Here is a 21403-nt window from a genome sequence, read left to right as displayed (position 1 = left end):
CAAATCCAAGAATTTTGGTACAACTTCAGCATTTGGAGAAGTGAGGTGCCCTGCACTGCTGTGGTTCTAAGTACATACATACTTTCCCTAAATACATAGCTATGGGCTCTTGTCATTGGAAGTGAGTATCTGGCCTCAGAAGAAATAAGTGAATAAATAAATGTGTGTACTAAACACAGAATAGTCCTTTTTGGAGTGGCAGTGATGGCAGGAGTGGGAGAAGCAGGAGTGGGTTAACATTCAAATAGCTGAGTCAAGCAGATTACAAAATCCAGAAGTGCCATGGGCCATTGAATGACACTGCACACGGACTTCACACTGCCTGAAGCTTCTGAGGGACCTTCCTTCAATCTTGCAGCTGGTGAGAGAGGAAAGTGAAGAGCAATTCACAAGACTGAGGTAACATTTTTTCAATTCATGAAGATAATCAAAATTATATTGTTTGTTGCTAAATAATTACTGGAAATGTTGTAACACCTTAACACTTCCTTTACAGCTGGCATCAAAACTACTGTGGTGAAATGCTGTGGCATCAGGATGCCCAGCCATGAGAAGCCATCTGCTGTGTTGTAAAGACAGAGGATGAGTAATCAGTGATGCCTGAAAGGAGAAGAATTCCCATTTTACCAGACTGTGTCACCCACACAATATCACAACTTTTAGCAAAAAACAACAATAATAATAGTTTGTAATCATCCCACAGTACTCCACAATTCTGTCAAATTAAATAAAGTCAGACATTTTTTCTTTGGAAGAGCTACTGCTTTTAAATGTATGTAACAGAATGAATGAAAATCCAGAATGCAGCAGAATGAAGAGTGTATGTATCTCTATTTTTGTTCCAGTAAAAATAAATGAATAAAATAAATAAATCCTGCTTTTATGACTAATGCATTGTGACCTTATTGATATTCTTTTAATTAAGTTCATATTCTCTTCTGCAATACTGTTTCCTTCTGGAGCATGTGTTATATGCTGCCGGGAAGGGAGAGCTCAATGACAAGCAACATGTCATCTCTACAAGGTACAAGTCCTAACAAAATATGCTAGCTGATTCCATCAGGCAACTAACAATGCTGACTTTAAACTACTTCCATGATTATTTTACAGAGGTTGTAGGGCTGTAAAATGACAAGCAGAGCTTGCTGAGACTGCTGGCATGCTGCAGTCATTCCTTCAGAGTGCAGAGAGGGAAAGCAGGTGCTCCTCAGTCTTTTACACTGCCTTCACATTGGTGTGTGGTCAAGAAAATTGTTGCTGACCGTGATCCAGCTCACCCACTATTTTCTTGACCTCATCAAAGTTTATTGTCTTACACGTAGTTCATAGGAACTATAAACTAGTAACACTAACTTTTTTTCTACCTTTCACGTACCCTTTTACTGAACTTGAACATGTAACTGCAAGTAGGAAAAAGTCCCATCTGGACGTTGATGCTCGGAAACATCAGAAGGATACTGCCATTCTGCAGCTGTGGAACTGAGCACAAAGCACTCCTTTGCATGCCTGCAGCTTTGCGCTTGTGGGTGTATATGCAGAATATTTCAGTTTACTAGAATTCATGGCATAGTAAGAAAATGGTGCACGCAGTGTACGTTTGTTCACATAAGATCATACCTGGAAAATGTTTCGCTTACTTTTGTATATGTTCTAATAGTCAGAGAATCAAAATTCTGGTTATCATACCCCTGTCTTCCTAAAACCCAATGTTGCACTCGGAAATGCAGTTCCAGACCTCCAAGGAGAGTAGTAGGTAAGTGGCTGATGTCTTTTTAACCTGCTGTCCTCAAAAGTTTCTTGTAATGGAGATTTGAAATCTCACCAGGTAATCTGCTGCAACACTCAACCATCTTGACATGAGAGCACATTTCCTGCCTGCTAAGTTTAATCATCCGCAGCAGGCACTGAGAAAACTTCCTTCCTTCTTTCCCTTTTGTCACTATGACCCATGCAGCTGTGGAGTGGTATCACATCTTGCTTCAACTCTCCCTTCTCCAGACTTAGCAGCTCCACTGCCTTAAACCTTTCCACATAGGTCATGTTTAAAACAGCGCTCCTGTGACTCACCACTGTGCTCTCTCCCGTTGCTCCCTGCTTTTCTACATGCATCCTGTTTCCCCCTGGTGTGGAGAGCAATTTAAATGTGTATCACAGTCCACTTTAATGCGCAGCTGCAAATTCCAGAAGTTTTCACTGCAATGAAGTACAATACCTGTACTTCACATTACATGCTTAGTTAAAAATAATGGCTGTGGCTGATTTTGTTTCCTAACTCCAGCATATAAAACACTTTCTAGCATGTTTTTAATGTCTCTGTGAATATTTCTTTCTAGCATTAATCATTCACATTGCACTAGGAACTGATATATCCTTATGTTTTTTCCAAATAGGAATATGTCAACAACAACTTAATAACCAAAGCCTCAGCAAAACAGCTACTGCTCTGTCCCCAATGATCAGCTACCTGCAGGATGCTGACATGAGCTGTTCTCAGCTCCACACAGAAGAAGAAGCTGGGAAGTCACATTTATTTCTAAGAAAATAAAGCTAACCACTTTGAATGAGACACTAACATGTAACACCCCAGTTTTAATAATGTGGTCAGACAGAACTTGGCCAGGCCTTTGTTAAAATTTACTGGCATTGGTAGGTCTAACATCAATCACATCTTGTCATTTTAAGCATTGTCTACAACTTTTACAAGAGGACTTTAGCATTAGATAAAAGGAGCCATCAAAATTATGGCACCAAATCAAGACAAAGCAGTGAAGAAGATGTCTGGCACTACACTAACTTCTCCAGGGACCATATCTGTGCTCTGGGAGATGAGTAGCTGAGGCGTGCACTGAGGCTGAGCGGTAACGGACAATGTGATCCCATGGAGGAAGTGAATGTTGCAATGCTTTATCATGTGCTTTGCCAACCTGTGTCTCAAGGCCATATTGCCGCATTTTACATTGAACATATTGCTCAATATGCTAAAATTATATTTTTCAATATCTAAGGAATCAATAGTATTGTTTTGTTAACCCTTTCCTCATTATACAGAATTAAAACTGATTGGTCAATCATAACAAACTTCCACACATCTCACATGACTCCATCAATTCTTTTAAGGGCAGAATTGATACAGGGTTTTTCTCTGTCATTTTGCTGTAATTTTGGATTTGATACAACTTGACACCTTAAGAACCTCAAAACACTGAACTAGGTTAATATGCAGCATACCTTCTGTGTCTGTGGTTGCCCTTTTAAAGGCAATTCAGTCCACCTTCATCTGTGCAACTTTGGCTATCTCAGAATTTGAGAATTATAAGATGTCTGAGTTTGGAAGAGACGTCTGTGCCCCTCAGACCCAAGCCCTGCTGCAGCAGGGACACCCAGAGCAGGATGCCCAGGGCCGCGTCCAGGCGGCTTTGGAAGATCTCCAAGGAGCAAACGCTACAGCCTCTGGGCAGCCCGTGCCAGTGCTCCGTCACCTGCACAGCACAGCAGTGCTCCTGCTGTTCAGAGGGAGCCTCCTGTGTGCCAGTATGACCACTGCCCTTTGTCTGGCACTGGGCACCACTGAGCAGAGCCTGACTCCATCCTCTTTGCACCCTCCCTTCAGATGTTTATGGATACTAATGAGCTCCCACTGAGTCTCCTCTTCTCCAGAACGAGCAGTCCCAGCTCTCTCAGCCTCACCTCTCTCTACTGTTGTAGAATTCTTTTCCCGCAGTCCCACAGAGCTGTACTCTGTAATAATTAAACATTAACATAACTTAAATCATGAGGTGGTGGGTGGTGTGTTTCAGCTGTGGCAACAGCAACAAGAAAGACAAGTCATGTTCCAGGTGGCATTGCACAGTTGTCACACCACCAAAATGGAGAGTAACTCAATCTGCTCATCCACATGAATTGGAAGATTATAACCAGGGCAATGTGTACAGAGCTGAATATAGGGTTTAATGCCTATATGCCTGCTGCAGCAGGGCTTGGGTCTGAGGGCTTTAATGTGTTGGAAACAATGGTGACAGCATTGGAATATCACAGAGTTTGTCCTGGATGTGTACTATAAATGCTCCCACAGAAAGAGAAAGAACACTGTATGCACATTTGTCAGGACCTACAGAACAAATATGAGTAGCAGTTTCCTGGATCGCATTATTATTACCAGGGCTGAGATGTGGTGTCACCCCATCAAAGAAAAGGTTCCAGATGCAGTCGTCAGCAGGTACAGTGACATGCACTGTCTTTTAGGAAGGAAAGGGATGATCCTTCTGGATTTCCAGGAACCCAGATAAATCACCAATTCTGACCACTACATTGTAACACTGAGGTGAAGTCTCAAACTTCCAGAGTCAGGTCAGGGAAGACCAACACAATAACACCAGGCCTCTTACCAGTTTGAAAACCATGGATCACGCTGCCAGTTTTGGCTAGGCTGTCCATCCACACCCACCATATAGTCCTGACTCAGCACCTTCTGACTTACCTCTGTTCTTTCCAATGTCAGGCAGACAGCGTGGGCAACATTTTCCTAGCAACACCATCATAGCAGCTGCGCAACAGTGGGCTGCCTCCACTTTGTGTGACATGCAGGCTCTTTTTTATCACCGGGGAAAATGTGCAGCTAATGCTGGTGACTATGTTGAAAAACAGTGTTTTGTAGCTGAGAATTTGCTCTATCAAATAGAGGGGGGGGGGAGATTCATGATCCTTGAGGTCTCTTCCAACCCGGGCCATCCTGTGATTCTGTGATTTGTATCAGTTGTCGTTCCCATGAAATAAATAGAAGTCATTACTTTCAGACTAATCTACACAATTAATGTAACTGACCTCAGTATTTTCAGTCACACATCCCAAACAAAAGCCTAATGAGATGGATATTTTGTTTTTTGTCAAGGAACCATGGTAATAAAGCAATGAATTATACAACAAAATAAAGAGTAATAATTCTATAACCACTGGTGTCAGCAAGTATATGATGCATCTCTTCTCTCAAGACTGGCACTATTGCTCATATTAACCACAGGAAAAGACTTCCCTGCTTGACAGGAATATTCACATCACTGAAAAGATCACTTTTTTTTCCCAGAATTTGGGAAGCCATCATAATCCAAAGTGTAACATCTGTAAGAGCCAACACAGGCTAACATCTTTCTGTTGTGATTAATTTAAACTAATTGTAAACTACAGGAAAAAAAAATCATCTGTAAGGGAACTGTATAAAGCATGGTGTGCTCGGTATTTTTCTGCTGGTGATAATATAGTCACTGATCTGTTAGCGCAACCTGTTAGCAAAGTCTTTCCACTCTTTTTAGCACAGTAAATGACAAGTATCTCTGGAGCAAACCAGATTAAAATCCATCTAGGGCAGTTCATATTCAGACAGGTTTCTGTCACAAATTAATTCTAACTGTAGAACTTACATATAACACATCAGTTGTAATTGTCTTTAGAGAAAATGTAGAGATGACAACTTGATTTTAAAGGCCCAGGATGATGGGTAGTGTTTCACTCCATAGGAAGTGTGGGGTTCTGAAACCAGCCCCCTGACCATCCTCATTCCTTACACTTTGTTTCCACACTGGGAGCAGCCAGATGTGGGCAAACTCAAACCTCTTTAGATGGTACAGATGAAAAGCACACTGCCAGTCACCTTTTTAGATCTACAGCATAATATAGACATATACTGGGAAGGATTTTCAGCAGTGACAGAACTGTGATGCAAAATTCCCTCTTCCCTTTTTTTTTTTTTTTGCCCTGAAAGCTTTATAGGTACTGGGCTGACCTTGACTGGATGCCACCCAGCTGGTCTCTCACTCTTTGCCTCAACAGGACTGGGAGAGGGAATATAATGTAGAAGGTTGGGGAAGATTAATTTTATTTACTGTCAATTAAAAGTATAATAGAACAGCGAGAAACAAAGGCAAAACTAAAATCACTTTCTCTCCCAGTCTCTATTAAAACTCCTTCAGTACTCACTCTTCTGCCTCTTCCACCAACTCGAGGGGCACAAAATGATGTGGTCTGGTAATAACATTTTATTGTGTTGCTCCTTCCTCCGCACACTCTTCTGCTCTTGTCTGAGGTCTCTTGTACAATCTTTCACCAGCTGCTCCATCTTTGTTGTTCCCAAGGGCTCCAGTTCTTCATGAACTTCTCCAGTGTGGATCCCTCATATGCACAGTTCCTGCCAGCCCTCCTGCCCCTACTGTGGACTGCTCTCTGCAGGCTTCAGCAGCTCTGGCCCAGGGCCTGTTTCTGCAGCTCTCCGTGGGCTGCAGGCTCCCTCAAGCCACATCCACTGCTGCGCCACTTAAACTGAAAATACCACATTTTTCATTCAGAAAGTCTCAAAAATTACATTATTTTGATGTAGGAGTGACTGAAACTTTGAGAAGTCTTTCTATCCTTGTGGTATACTTTTGTATCAGAGAAACATCGTTTTTTTCTTATCAACTCAGCTTTCAAACAGCAAACCATTCCATATTTCAGTTTTCATTGCGAAATCTAAAAATAATGAAGTTGGAAAGAATGATTAGAGACGTTCTAGACCAAGACAGATGGACCTTGAAACAAATTAGCCATTTCTTTCAGCATATGTGAGTGAACTCTGGTCCATGGATCTATGTGGACCTATTTCTGTAAGTAGTCCTTGCTTGGACCTCTAGACAGGGAAATGCTTTCTTCCATCAGCCACACTCTGTCACCAGCCTCCAGCGTGAGCAAGCACAAGGGCAGGTGACACCAGTAACAACAGAGGAAGAGGCATCAGTAAGTACTTCAGCCTTTTTCATGCTCTTGGTCATAAATTTCCCTGGGCTGCTGAGTTGTGCAACCACAGTTTCCATAGTCTGCCAATGTAGTCTGCCACAATCCTTTTGCTGCCAATGTACTTACTGCCCTTCACATCCATCGCTTGTTCCAATTCCAGCCCATTTCTGTCTTCTCAGAATCCACCCCTGCATGCCAGACAAAATGTTTCTACCCCTCAGATAGCCCATCTCCACATTTATCTCTGTCAGTCTCCTTTGCATTTGAGCTCATTCAGGAGTCGCCTGTTCATTCATGATGGATTTCTGCCATATCTGCTGGAGCATCTACACATCCAGGTGGACTATTGTGGCTTCATTTAAACCATCTTTAGATGATCTTGGAGGTCTTTTCCAACCTTGTGATTCTATGATTCTGTGATTCTACGATTCAGACGTAAGCAAACATCAAACTGAATTCCAACCTCAGGGTTACTCTTTCCTCACTGGGGTGGACTTTGATGCTGCTGCAACAGGCAGATGCCTAAAACCCGGCAGAAGGACATGGCTCCCTGAAGGAACATGGCTATACTTAAGAATGAAAATAATAATGCTAAGCCATTTCTGCACTTTTGCTGGTATGTGAATGAATGGATTTCACTGATTTTCTGAAATTTCTTCTTCTGCTTTCCCTTGCATTCTGATTTGGTTAGTCACATGAGGTCTGGTTAAGTAACCACTCAGGCTGGTGAGCAGCTATGTGAATAACTGTGTGAAAGTTAGCAAGACTGTGTGACTCAGTCTTCACCACTTGAGTGCAAGCAGCCCTTGGCTATGCAGCTCTGTAATGCTTATGTTGATTTTTAATGGTATCAAGGTCAAAATGCAGCATTCTAGAAAACAGAACATATCTTGATTTGTGTGAAACAAAGGCTGCAGCTCTGCTCCAAGTAGGACATCTTTGGTGACAGAACATCTTAGTGGTATAAACAAGTTTATGGAGAACATGAAATTATGGACTTTATACTCAGTTGCTGGAAATAGTAGAAGAATAAAAGAAGGACCCACTCTGCATTCAGGGCTGTCTGACCAGCAGGCTGTCAGCTTTCTAGACGTGAATCAGCACCACAAATCAGGAACCATTTCAAAAGAGACAGTAAAGTGATCAGAACCTGCCTTTCTGTGTCTAGTCTGCCTTACAAATTCTGATCTCTATTATCATCAAAAAGAAATTCACCATGATGTATCAGCAGGTATGGATGTGCTAATATGCAGATTTTTAGACTGAATAAGGAAATGCCTCAGACATTGCCTTACTCCTTACTTTGGTTTACATTTGGTGTGGACTAACTGAGTGCAGTATATCTTTCCATGCTACTACAGTGTACTTTGCCTGCCCTTGCAACACCGCTGCATGACCGGTCTATTTTAAATTGGACTCTGCTACTAATCTCAGAGATTTGCTGCATTACTGGAAATCTGAGATTGCCTTAGGCCAAGAGTGAACTTAAAGGCATGAAGGTATATGTCTTTGTCAAGACAAGATATATGCACTGCATCTTGGCCCAGCCCAGCATTGAGACAGACTTAAAAACGGATGGGGGCAGCCAGCTACAAGACGTGAATTCACAAATGGAAGTGCCTCTAGGAGGTCATGCCCCTGCTCCAGTGTCAGCAAGGTTTGCGTCCACATTGCAGTGAAATGTAGCTGATTGACCTCCTGCTCTCTTCCCTTTTCTCTGTCCTGAACACAGAGGAAGGAAAGACTGCATGCCCCCAAAGGTTATATCTTATGACTTCAATTTAAATTGAATAAAGCAAATTATTATGAGGAAAATCTTGAGAGATCTGTATGTTTCTCTTGCCAAGAGACTTCTTATCCATGGCACTGAACAAAGAAGCAAATTCAACAAGGCAGGATGTCAAACCTAACACAGGCAGGCTACTTCCCTTGTGTTTTACTGGCTAAGGTGTTTATTATAAAAACTTTTCTCCACATTTATGTATTTTTCTTGCATGATGTTCCAGACAAACTGTTCTGAATAGAAAGTCATTGAGTGCAGTTCAACTCTAAACAACCATAAGATGGTAAATCCACAAGCTGAGATTGCCTAATTATTAGTAACCTAAGTCTGTTAGCTCTTGTTGCGTTGTTTGTGCTGAACCCAAACATATAATCCCTTCCTCAGGCCTTCCTTCCCCTAAAGCCAAGAGGCATGAGGTACATCCTGCTGAGAAACAGCTTAATGCAGCTTGATCCAGATGAACAAAAAGAACTGGATTGTCTCCCTCCAGGGATGGGCAGTGCTGAGAGGCCACGACAGGACCTCAGTGGCTGGGCACCAGTAACTGGAACTTTCTGTTCTCACACAAAGGAGTCCTGGATTCCTTGTGCCAAGGGACTATTGAAGAAATTCCATCAGAGTTAATATCTACAGAAGTGGGGTGCAGGCACCTTGGAAATGGGGCACCTTCTACAGTCTGGATCAGCCAAGAAAAATGTCCATCAATAACCTTGAGGAGACTCCAGATTTGTGTTTCTCAGAGGGAATTCATCATCCACAAGGACTGTGCCATGCAAAGCTGAGATGAAGATACCAAAGCTTTGTTTTGTGGAAAAATACCACCAAGGTCACAAATGCAAGTTTGAAATATTTTTTTAGTCATATTAAATAACCAGATAACAAAACAAAAGGTATCAAATGTTCTAGAGACCATAATAATCCAGGTCCATCCGGTTTGGTAAGAGCTTATATGCAATATTACATAATTCACAGGTGACCCAAACAAAACATTTCCCAGAAATTTTTGGCCACTCCTTTTGCCTGCTCTCCATTGCAGTGTGTTGTCCATGGCCACAAACTAATCTCTCCACAACTGATGGCTCATTCCCCATCTGCAGTGGAACGCATGAAATAATAGAAAGAGCAAAATCAGAGAAACTCATTGATTGAGATAAAAATAGCAATTTAATAAGTGAATAATTAGGTGGAAAACAGAAAAAAATGATGTCAAGGCAATCCCTCATCACCTCCCTCAAGCAGATTGATGTCAAACCAGTCTCCAAGAGATTGCCAACTCAGAATTCTGCTTTCCCCTCCACTTTCTTCTTCTGCTAGCCCAATTTTATTTCTGAACATGATATTATATCATACAGGATATCTCTTCAGCAAATTCACATCAGCTGTCCTAGCTGTGTCCTTTCCTAGCTTTTTGCCCACCACCATCCTATTCAGTAGGGGAAAGACAGAAAGCTTTGCTTTTTTACAAGCACTGCTGACCAATACACAAAGCACTGATCAACACTTCTAACCACAAATCCAAAAATCATATAGTCTGCTACAAATAAAGCTAACCATACCCCAGTCAGACCCAGTGCATTCACAAAGACAACTTAGCAACTCTTGATATACATCAACTCCATTTTTGGCCACATTCAGGTTAGCCAGAATCCAGCTGAGTATCGTGAAACAAATGACCATGAAACAAAGATCATTCACCACTGAATCATTCAGTTTTACTTCCTTTTTTCATCCCACTGCAGAGCACAAAACTGCCCACGTCCAAAGGAGACTCAGGTCTTGATAGCTGTACCTATTTTTTTCCCTAGACCAGAAGGACTCTGATGCTCATCAAAAGGCTCTTCAAAGGACATAGTTTCATGTAGTGTCCTTGTTCACAGCAGTTACTCGCCTCAAATAAAGACAGGGTGTAAGTGTTTCAATAGCATTATTCCAAACCTCCTCAATTGATTTTTATACATCATGGTGCACTTCCATTTTCACTGTGTGGACAGTTCCTGTAGCCAGTATTTCTTCCAACCTCCTTGAACTTCCTACCTCCACTCACTGTCACAAGCATAGGTTCTCTGCTGAATGTAAATGCTGTGACTATGATGATAGGGCAGGAAATGGTTTTTCCCAACCCACAACATTTTTTGTAATTTAAAACGAAGGTAAAAAGACAACATGTAAAATTCACACAGACACATCATAGAATTAACACCAATTTCTTTTTTTATATTGATCTTATTAGTATCAGATTTATTTCCAATGATTTTGAGCCCCCCAAAAATGACTTCATTTTCAATTGAAAGATCTTTGTTTCGATTTTAGTGCCATGTTCACTGAAATCTTCTCTTTTTTTTGAAACAAAAGGAAAAAAAGAAGTATTAGTGATAGATGGATTATTGGACTGGATGATCTTGTAGCTCTTTTCCAATCTTGGTGATTCTATGATTCTATATTTCTATCAAAAAGGAAGAGGGTTGACAAATTTTGAGGAGAAAATAAAATGGAGTATCAAGTCTGTCCTTTCTCAGCAAGCTTTCATGCTTAAACTCTAATTTTCAGCTGTGGCCACGGCCCACTTAAAGATTCAAAAGATACAAGGGAGTTTTTCAACAGTCTGTTGATTGGAATGGGGCTTCAAATTCTTCTGAAGTATGTGGGGAATTTAATCAGCACCGCACCCAAGACTCACAGGACTCAAGGAGGCTTCAACACTTCTCACCTGAAACCCAGGCCCTGGTCCAGATTCTACTTGATTTCCACAATGAGGCATAAAGTCAGTTGTTGAGGAAGAAGACAAACCTGCTTCTAGAAGTAAATCACCTTTTGTCATCAAGTTTTCCAATTTCAAAATTCACGTTTCCCATAGGCCTACCAGAATGTTCAGAAGTGATCAAACGAAGATGCAGTCCTTTGACAGCTGTTTCAGATGAGCAATGAAATTCTCCTACATAATTCATCAGTTCTTTTTGGTACAGATTCTTTCCCTCTGAAATCAGAAGTTTTTCTAATCAACCAGAAGTATAGTGAATTAAAACAGTAACCCAGAAACTCTTCCATAGGCGTTCACTTATACCCACATGAGCTGTCCTGTGTGAGAAGCAGTAACAATATTTTCTCTTTTAAGCGCAATTCCTTCTGGATTAGTGCTAACACTGTCACAAAAATGCACAGCCTGAAAAAAATCACAAGTCAGCTTGCAAGCTGCTGCTTGCAGTTCTCAAAACTCACCACTTCCAGTGGGGTTTTGTGGAGTGCAGCTGAGACAGTGTTGATCTCAAGGGACCAAGCAAGTGGTCTCTGCCCTCCTCAGCAGTAGTTTCCCTTGCCATGGACCTCCAGGTAGAAATGGAGGTAGAAGATGGCTACATACTTGTTAGGATAAACTCTTTTTTTTCTTGAAGGCTTTCACATATTCTTCTCAGGTGATATAGCACACCCATTCATCTCATCTCTGCCTTCTGCATCAACACAGGCAAGCTGTCAGACCAAAGTGGTGCAAAACTGTCCCTGTGTATAAGGAACTTTGAGGGAAATGCAGTAAGAAGTGATTATACAGTGACTGTATTGATTAAGTTACAGAAAGTGAACTGTGCAACCCTGTGGTTTCACTTCTAGAATAATATGAATAGAGAGAGCCAAAGCTGGCTGCTAGCTGTGACATGACATCAACAGGGAAGTCAAAGGGAGTATTTGTTTAACATGCTTTCATTTATTTCTTAGAATAGCGATGCCATTACATTTATACCACCGAAAACTGAGTCACGTCCATGATTGCTGCATGGAGCTCACAGGATCTATATAAGCATCTTAGCTCTGGTCTTGGGAGACAGAAAGCCTAACACTTTCTGCAGCAGTGAGGCTCTTTGGCAATGCTGGTCACCATGCAATACCTCCTACTTTGTGCTGCCATTCTCCTACCTCAGAGCCTTCCTTTTCCAGTACCACTTAAACCAGCATTATGGAGCAACGCAGACTTAAACATTGCACAGGTATGTCACCAGGGAGGCAACGTAACTGCGTCATGAATAGCCTGATTTTTTACTTAACTTCTACATTCCTTTCCTGTCTTTTTATATTATCTGCTCTTAATTTTTGCAGAGGTGACATAGAACTACTTAAACTTGCTGATTGGCTTAGACAGCCTAAGTCTAAATTGCAAGAGATGAGTTCCAACTGGTAAATAGTGGGACATATCATTTTTAAAGGTTATAAAAATATTTTTATGCTATTTTGGAGCTCTGTGCATTTGAATACTCAGTAAATTGCATTTGCTTGAAAGAACTGCTTGAACAATGAACAAAGAACAATGTTCTGCTGTTCAACTCTTTTCATGTACATTAATCTGTACTACAAAGAAAATACCATTTGTTAAACTGAAATGGGACCAAAAAAATGCATCTAAACTAACCATGAGTGCAGGACAATGGAGCAAGTCAATCAAATGTAAAATGCAGTTGCTGAAAGATCGCAGGTATAAATACTAATTTTTGTTTTCCTTTTCTTTTTCCAGACATATCTTAACAAATTCTTTCCACTTCTTGAAAAACACCCTGCCATCAGCCTAGAAGAGAGGATTAAAGAAATGCAGAAGTATTTCCACCTGACTGTAACGGGAAAATTAAATGCAGAAACAAAAAACATAATGGAACAGCCCAGATGTGGAATCCCTGATGTAGCAGATTACCAAACATTTTCTGGAAGTCCACGATGGAATAAGAAATACCTGACTTACAAGTTAGTGGTGGTCAAGATTTTATGGAGAAAGGGTTTGTTTTGAGCTTAAATTTACAGGTTTCCTTCACAGCTTAAATGTCATCTGTCTGTTTCCTTTTGCTGTTAGGATTCTTAATTACACACCTGACCTACCCCGAGAATATGTGGATGATGCAATTAGAAGGGCTTTGATGGTATGGAGCGATGTGACTCCACTGAACTTCAAAAGAGTCACCCGGGGACACGCAGACATCATGATTAAATTTGCACGTCGTGGTGAGACCATATAATTTTTAAAATTCAGTGCTCTTTGCCTGATTTACAGCATGCATTCTTATAACCAGAGGCTTAGGAAAGAATAACAAGTTTGGAATTACCAGTAAGTTTATCTTCCCTTTATCACGCCAACGATTTTATGTATAATGAATCATTTTAACTCCTATGTAAGCATTAGAAAATCCCTTAGGATTTATAGTTGTGAAACGGAAGGAGAATTCAAACTCCAAACTCCAAACTGAGACATTCAATTTTAGATGCTCAGTGACCGTCTGCCTTCACAATCAGTGCAAACCAAACAAATTAGAAGACGTGTGTAGAGGAAAACAGCTGGTGCTGAAGACCCAGCATCCACAAAGCATTTAGGCAGGTTCAGGCAGCTTTACTTTGGTCTAGCTCCAGTTCAGTAACCTGGACTGAACACCTTATGCAAACTGGGGTGCATCAGGGTTCACAGAATCACAAAACTGTAGAGGTTGGAAAGGATCTCTAGATTTCAGCTAATCCAAACCCCCTGCAAAGCAGGCTCTCTACAGCAGACTGCACAGGTAGGTGTCCAGATGGGTCTTGAATATCTCCAGAGAAGGAGAACCCACAGCCTCCATGGGCAGCCTGTTCCAACTTCACTGCATTGGTGCCAGAGAGGATCTTCTCACTGATTTTCTTCTAGAAGGAATCTCACTGGTGGAGTCTAAGACCACAGGTGCAAGACAGTGCATGCTAAATGGGGATGACCATTAGGGCCACTTATGATACCCATATGTGATTCAGGCTAATATGTAAATATGGGCATATTTTTACTTACACAGGCACTAAATTGACTCAGTATAGCCAAACTGAGTGCCTACTTTAAGGCCAGCTGATTTGTTTTATAGAACCATTGATGATATTTATTAGATCTCCAGCAACGGGAAGTGAAGATCAGACAGCTGGTTTACATCACAGATAATAGCATATAAACACCAAACATGCCTAGCCCCTGCTTTGTTCCTGGGCAGTGTGTTGCTCGGAGGAGTCTATTGATGGGCTTGTCAATGTGAGAAAGGATTCTGCAAGCTGGTTTAAGTTTTAACCCCTTGTCACACAATAGGACTCGGTCTCTTCTGCCTGTGCCAGCTCTGCCTCACGGTCCATGCCTTTTGGTCTGAGGAAAAGGACACATATTCATATTCAGTAATTCTCAGTATATTCAGTAATTCCCAGAAATTCTCACTGTGGTCAGAGATCTCTCAGTGGGAGGGGAACATTTTCAGATTTGGTACAAATATCCTGTCCTGTAGGTTCTCCATGCAGGAATTGGTAGCATCCCACAGACACTGTGATAGCAGTAGCTAATAGATCATACTGAGACTGGGTAGAAAAGAACTTAGCTATTCAGATACACAGTTTTCTGTACTCCAAACAATTGGCTTCCACTACAGTCAGTACAAGTGAGTGTTTAAAACTTATACTGCACAGCACTGATCTACAATAAAAACATTCAGGGGCTTATAACATCTGCCATTAAGGATTTATTCTGAAATAAACACTGGATGCTGCTTCAGAAACAGGTTTCCGGCAAAGGCTCAGCTGTCCATGCAGAAGTTCCATGCATGCAGAAGTTCCAATACTCAAGTTTAGTTCTTGGATTTAAGTCAGGAATTTGGAGAGTGTTTCCTAAAGCCTTGCTGCCCATTTTCACAAATTTGCTATCATAGCTTTTTTTTTTTTTTTTAAGAATAATGAAAAAAAGGCAGCACAAACAAGCAACATGCTTTGGTTTGCTGAGCGTGAGCATTAGAGCTCATGCTGTCTGATGACATTTCTTTCTTTTCCAATGCAGAGCATGGTGACGGATATCCCTTTGATGGCAGAGGTGGCACATTAGCTCATGCTTTTGAACCTGGAGAGGGGCTAGGTGGAGATGCTCATTTTGACGATGATGAAAGGTGGTCAAAATACAATCAAGGTAAAATTCACTTGTCTTTATGAAAGGGAAAGAGCAAACATTGCATATCTGTGTCACGAGAACACAGCCACAGGAAATATTTTCCATAACACTTCATGCTTCATCACCGCTTCAGTATCAACCTTTCCTTCTTTTCAACAGCCTGAGTCCTTGTGTTTGCTTATTATTAGCAGTTACATAATGCTTGTTCTGTCTGGATTTCAAAGCAGGCTAAGCAAGGATCACGATCTGCTTAACTTATGAAGAGACATAATAACTTGCTTGTAGGAGTGGGTTGATTTAAATCAGAGGGGGAAAGAGACTGAGTCTCTATGTGTGTATGAAAGGGGTAAGCAATATTTTTTATTAAAATATTACAATTAAATGAGAAAGTTCAGTAATAAATAATCAAAACTTCAATGCTTCAGTTCAACTGAATGAAAGACACAAATTCTCCTGCTGCTAGGATTCTTTATATGTTAAAAAGAAGTGCCCAACCTTTAACATACTTTTCCATGCTTTTATGCTGCAGGAGTTAATTTGTTCCTTGTTGCTGCTCATGAATTTGGCCATTCTTTGGGACTCGCCCACTCAAATGTCCGTGGAGCCCTGATGTATCCTCTCTACTCATATGTGAACCCAGAAACCTTCACACTTCCTCAGGATGATAGGCGAGGAATTCAGAAGTTATATGGTAAATTCACTTGATTTTCAAGATGAAACCTACCAGTGTATAGGTCTCACTCTCCCTGATTGCAGAGGCTTCCTTGTACTACCAAAAAGAAAGAAAGGAGTAAATCTCAGGAAGAAAACATATTGCTGTATGCACTGTATCTGTTCTGTAACATGCCCCCATTGCAACCAAGAGCTGATGAAGAGGCAGTGCAGCAGCCTGGCGCACTGTCTTCCTGCACACCTGTGCATTGCCAGACACGTCCTATAGACCCTACTTTGTAAATGAGCTATTTCAGCAAGTGGGGATATTGGCTGAGTACAGTATTACTCCCTGGGAAAACAATACCAACCCACTAACCAAGTCAATGAGACAGATGAGTGAAAGCAGAAACTACTCAGAAGTAATAGTGGAGCATAGCTGGAACAGATCTCACGGGATAAACTTTGCCATGGTTTACTTCCTTGAGGCACCATTTTCATCAGGCATTGTAGAGGAACACTGGAAATAAAACATAATTATTTGTGTTGTCTATTTCCAGCATTGTCTCTATGTTTCATGTTTCTTTCCCACAGGGAGAAGGTCAGCAAATTCTTGAAGAAGGTGTTTCAAAAAAACCTAAGAATTCAGATCTGGTAGTTTTGGTGTTCCAAAACCATTTAAATGCTCTGGCTAATTACACGTCTAAGCATCACTTTGAACTTTTCATGATTTGTTTACATGTTATCCAATTTCATGTGACAATAAAAAAAATCAAACATCTTGTATACTTTGTTAACTAATGCTTGTTGTTTGTTGTGTTGTTGTGGTTTTTTTTTTCCTTCTGGCATTTCAATGGTGTATTGAAGAACTTCTACAGATATATTAGACAGAAAAATATTCTCCTGAATAGAGGTGTGGGTACCAAAAAGAGCCTGTGTGCAACTACTGCTGGATTTACAAGCCCTCTTCATGGTTCCAGTTCCCAAACATGTTCCATCCCTTCTCATTCTCTGCTACTGACTCCTCAGAATCACAGCGTGCTTACTGTATGGCTCACATAAATCCAAGCACAGTGTTTCCAGAGCCCTGGGACCGCCTTCTCTCTGCTGGAGCCATTGTCCTGGGGCACCTGAGCTGCTCTGTGCTGCAGGGTGGGCCTGTCTTCCTGCCATAACTGAAGGGCTCAAATGACACAGGGAGATGCATCAACATCTCTCAAATCCCAGGACAAAATGGCCACGGCTCCCCGGCTCCTTGAGCACTACCTGAGAAATCTCAAAGTCTCCACTGGGCACAGTCATAAGATGAGATGGGAAGGGTTCTATAAGTACAGCTTTGCAGGCAGGCACTGATGTACAAACACTTGCGATTTTCTTCCTCCGTTCATCAGCACCTTTGCAAAATGACAGATTTCCCAGCATTTCTCCACAAGTAATGGATGAAGTAGATCGCTGAGACATCTAGAGTGTCAGGATGATATAAACATAGGGTGTGAAGCATTTTCCTTGAGGTGCTTTTCCCTCAGAGAAGTTTCTCAGATCTGTTAAGTCAAAAGTTTGAAAGCACTCCTATCAGTTACCAGACATTTCTTATATCTGAAACTCAAAGATGAAGTATCTAGGACTATTTGGACATTCTCCTGACAGCACAGATCTCAATGTAAGAGAAAAACAGGAAGTCCCAGAAGGTCAGGTCCCAGACTGCATAAAAGACTGCAGAAAGGAACTGGTGAGCTCCACAGCCTCTGGGGATGCTTGAACAACTTAGTTAAGCTGTGTCTCAGGAAAACCAGCTGTATCTCAGTGGATCCAATGCTGTTTCACTGATACCAAAGGGAAAAAAAAGAACTATGTTGGTTGCTCTAAAAGTAATGACTCCTATTTATTTACAGAGAAACTACTACAGATACGGAGAGCGCAGTAACATTATTTGATAGAGCAAATGCTCAGCTACAAAAGAATATTTTTCAACATGGTCACCACAATTAGCTACAATTTTCACAAGAGGTGAACCAGAGCTTGCATGTCACGCTTGTAAAAATCTTCATGGCCATCACAATGTAGCTTGTCTTTCATGTCACTGTCACCAGTGCTGAAACACATCACCCACTGCATCACTGTGCTCACACCCAGTGCTTGGTATCCAAAACATTCAAGGCATCAAAGAATGTCAGTGGGTGCAATTTTCACCACATGGAAGAATTCAGTGATACACCTTTGCTTCAAAGGCACTTCCATGTACTTCCATGCACACTGCCCCTCTGCTGCCATCTATCACACGGCCACACAGTGTAATGCAATTGCCATACCACCATCTGCCTCTGACCATCAAGGGTCAACATCATAATGGCACACTTGGTCTTCTTAAATCCAGCTGACAACTGAACCCATGCCAGTGGAGAAGTGGGTCTCTGTCTCCTCCTGTATTGTGGAGGGTTTATTCTGCTCCACATCGCAGACTTTGAGGTCAAGGTACCTCAAGGTACCCTGAGGATAACTGGTCTGACTATTAAAGACAGACGTAAAGAAGGCACTGAGAACTTCAGCCTTTTCCTTATCCTCAGTGGTCATATTTCCCACCACATCCAGAAAATGATGGACATTCTTCTTAGCCTCCTTCTTGTTTTCCCAGAGTCTCAGCAAAAGCTCCGTGTTCATCCACATCTCATCCTGTAGCTCATCTTATAGCACTCAGGGACAGCCTGTTCCTGCGCCTTCAAGTCTTCCTACTTGAGGAGCATCCAGCCTTCCTGGTCCCCTTCACCTTTCAGGATGAATTTTCTTCTAAAGTAGAGACTTTAGGAGCAGCTGTCCTCTGGGCCCCACTGAGGTGAGCCACATAAGGCTTCCACGCTGTCAAAACAGCCCTAGCCACTTCTTCTCACACACCATCATCACACAGGAAGAAAGATGAACACTGTATTCATAACTCCTTCCAAAGGCAGCATGGCAGATTGCATGGCTGAAGAGAAAGATTAGTTAAAAAATCTTTCCAGCTGAAGAAAAGAGGAATGCCTGAAGAAAAGAAATGGCCATCACAGTGGATAGTGACTGAGGGACCCTGAAAAGGTTTGTTGCAGACAGAAAGTAGCCCATTCTCTTGGCCAAGGTCGCACAGGAAATATAGAGATAAATCATGCCCTTTGTTGATCTCAACCTAATCCTGGATGCTTCAAATGGAATGGAATGGAATGGAATGGAATGGTTCATTTAGATAGAATCTTCGAAGATCAGTGAATCCAACTTCCCAATAACTTTAGGACTAACCAAAATTTAAAGCACATTAATAAGGACATTGTACAAATGCCTCTTGATCAACCACAGGTGCAGGCAATCAACTACCTCTCTAGGAAGCCTGTTCCAGTGTTTAACTATCCTCACAGTAAAGAAATGTTTCCTAATGGCCAGCCCTCCCCTGGCACAGCTCTGTATCATTCCCATCCTGCCATCAGTTCGACGAGCAGAGCTTGGCACCTGCTTCCACTCCTCAGGGAGCTGCATAGAGCAGTGAGATCTTGGCCTCCTCCAGACTGGAACAATCCAGGTGTCCTCTTCACAGGATGTGTGCTCCAGACCTGTCATCAGCTTTGTTGCCCTCTTCTAGATGCTTTCAAGTATATTAACATGCTTCTTATATTGTGGGGCCCAGAACTGTATGCAATAGTCAAGATGAGACTGCACAAATGCTAAATACAGTGGGAGGATCACCTGTTTTGAGCAGAAAAGGAGAAAACAGTCATGGGAGACAGACTTCATCAGAGGAAATTGTGCAAGATGCTAGAAAGAGTCATTCCTAAGGTCTCATGGGACAATCCATGTACCATACTGGAGGAACCACTGTACTGACAAAGGAGGAAGGCATGAGAACAAAGACTTGACCGAAAACAGATGTTTTCTAGTGTGCAGTTACTTTCCATATGAACTGAGATGAAAAACTCAGAGGTATATTCCTAGGAAGATCATCCTGATCATAGGACACATCTGAAGATCTCTTCCAGCAAGCACACAATCTGTCTGCCCTGCATCAGGGCCAGCACAAGATGGGAGTGAGCACTCTTTTATCTCCAAGGAGGAATCGCTGCAAGAAGCAGGAATTCACATCTAGCACATCTACAGCATCTGAAATCCAGTAAGAACCAGGATCTTCTGCCTCAGAGATGGCAAAGGCAACAATTACTAAGCAGCCAGAGGCATCTCATTGCCTGCCAAGCTCTTGTTGTGGTTCCCTTAATGTAACAGGACATCTGCTTTGGGGAACACAGCTGTCGGTGCCTCACCTCATATTCGGTCTGCTCCTCATCCTGTCTGTTAGATCGAACAGTACAATATCTGCCTCCACCTAGTGGTACAGCTCAGCAAACTCTGTACTGGTTTACACCCTGTTGTACAGTGCATCTAGCCATCCCACATGCCCACAGAAGTTACAATACAATTCATTATTAAAAGGAAAATCAGAGAGAAGGACAATTTAACAAGGGACTGCTGCCTCTTCCTTCTTCATTTTGTTCTACTGTGTAAGTGTTCACATGATTTCCTGAGGACATGATACTCCTGAGGACATGGAAGTTCATTAGGTTATTTAAATATTATCTGCTCCTTCCTCTGCCGTACAGAAAAAGATATGGGTAATTACATAAGATTTTGTGTCAGTAGGGGTTTGAAGTTTCATTTGCCTGCAATACTGTTCTGTTAAATACATAAAAAGATATCTAAATGAAGCTTTGCACTACAATGAGCAGCAAATTAAGTCTGCGTTTGGAGAGCAAAGTATTTACAATTAACATGTGTCCTTTGACTATCCACATATAAAAGATAAGCCTTACTCCTGTAAAAATGTTCCTATCCTAGAGACTATTACTGAGCCTTTACACAGAATCACACAATTACAGAACTGTAGGGGTTGGAAGGGACTCTAAAGGCCATTGAGTCTAAACCCCTTGCTAACGCAGGTTCCCTGCAGCAGGTCACACAGGTAGGCATCCAGGTGGGACTTGAATATCTCCAGAGATAGAAAGTCCACAGTCTTTCTAGACAGCCTGTTCCAGTGCTCTGTCACTCTAACAGGAAAGAAATTCTTCCTTGTATTTGTAAGGAACATCTTGTGTTCCAGTTTCTGCCATTGCCCCTTATTCTTTTTTAAGCGCTGGAATAGGCTCCCCAGGGAGGTGGTTGAGTCACCATCCCAGAATGTGTTTAAAAACCAATGTGATGCTCAGGGACAAGATTTAGTGGAGGGCTGTTAGTTAGGATAATATGGTTAGGTTGTGGTTTAAAGTCCTGTCCAACCTGAGTCATTCTAT

The 21403-nt window shown here is 41.7% G+C and overlaps 1 protein-coding gene across 1 annotated transcript; it reads left to right on the top strand.

Moving 5' to 3' along the window:
* The first annotated feature begins 12338 nt into the window (after positions 1-12338).
* Positions 12339-16875, top strand: MMP7 (matrix metallopeptidase 7). Its single transcript, XM_052670977.1, has 6 exons — positions 12339-12522; positions 13044-13267; positions 13374-13522; positions 15345-15470; positions 15982-16143; positions 16698-16875. Exons 1-6 carry the CDS (start codon positions 12403-12405, stop codon positions 16718-16720), a joined length of 804 nt encoding a protein of 267 aa, XP_052526937.1. The 5' UTR covers positions 12339-12402; the 3' UTR covers positions 16721-16875.
* Positions 16876-21403: the final 4528 nt, after the last annotated feature.

The sequence above is a fragment of the Tympanuchus pallidicinctus genome, unplaced genomic scaffold (genome assembly GCF_026119805.1).
Source record: "Tympanuchus pallidicinctus isolate F22 unplaced genomic scaffold, pur_lepc_1.0 scaffold11, whole genome shotgun sequence".
Lineage (NCBI taxonomy): Eukaryota > Metazoa > Chordata > Aves > Galliformes > Phasianidae > Tympanuchus > Tympanuchus pallidicinctus.
This window is presented reverse-complemented; position numbering and strand designations above follow the sequence as displayed.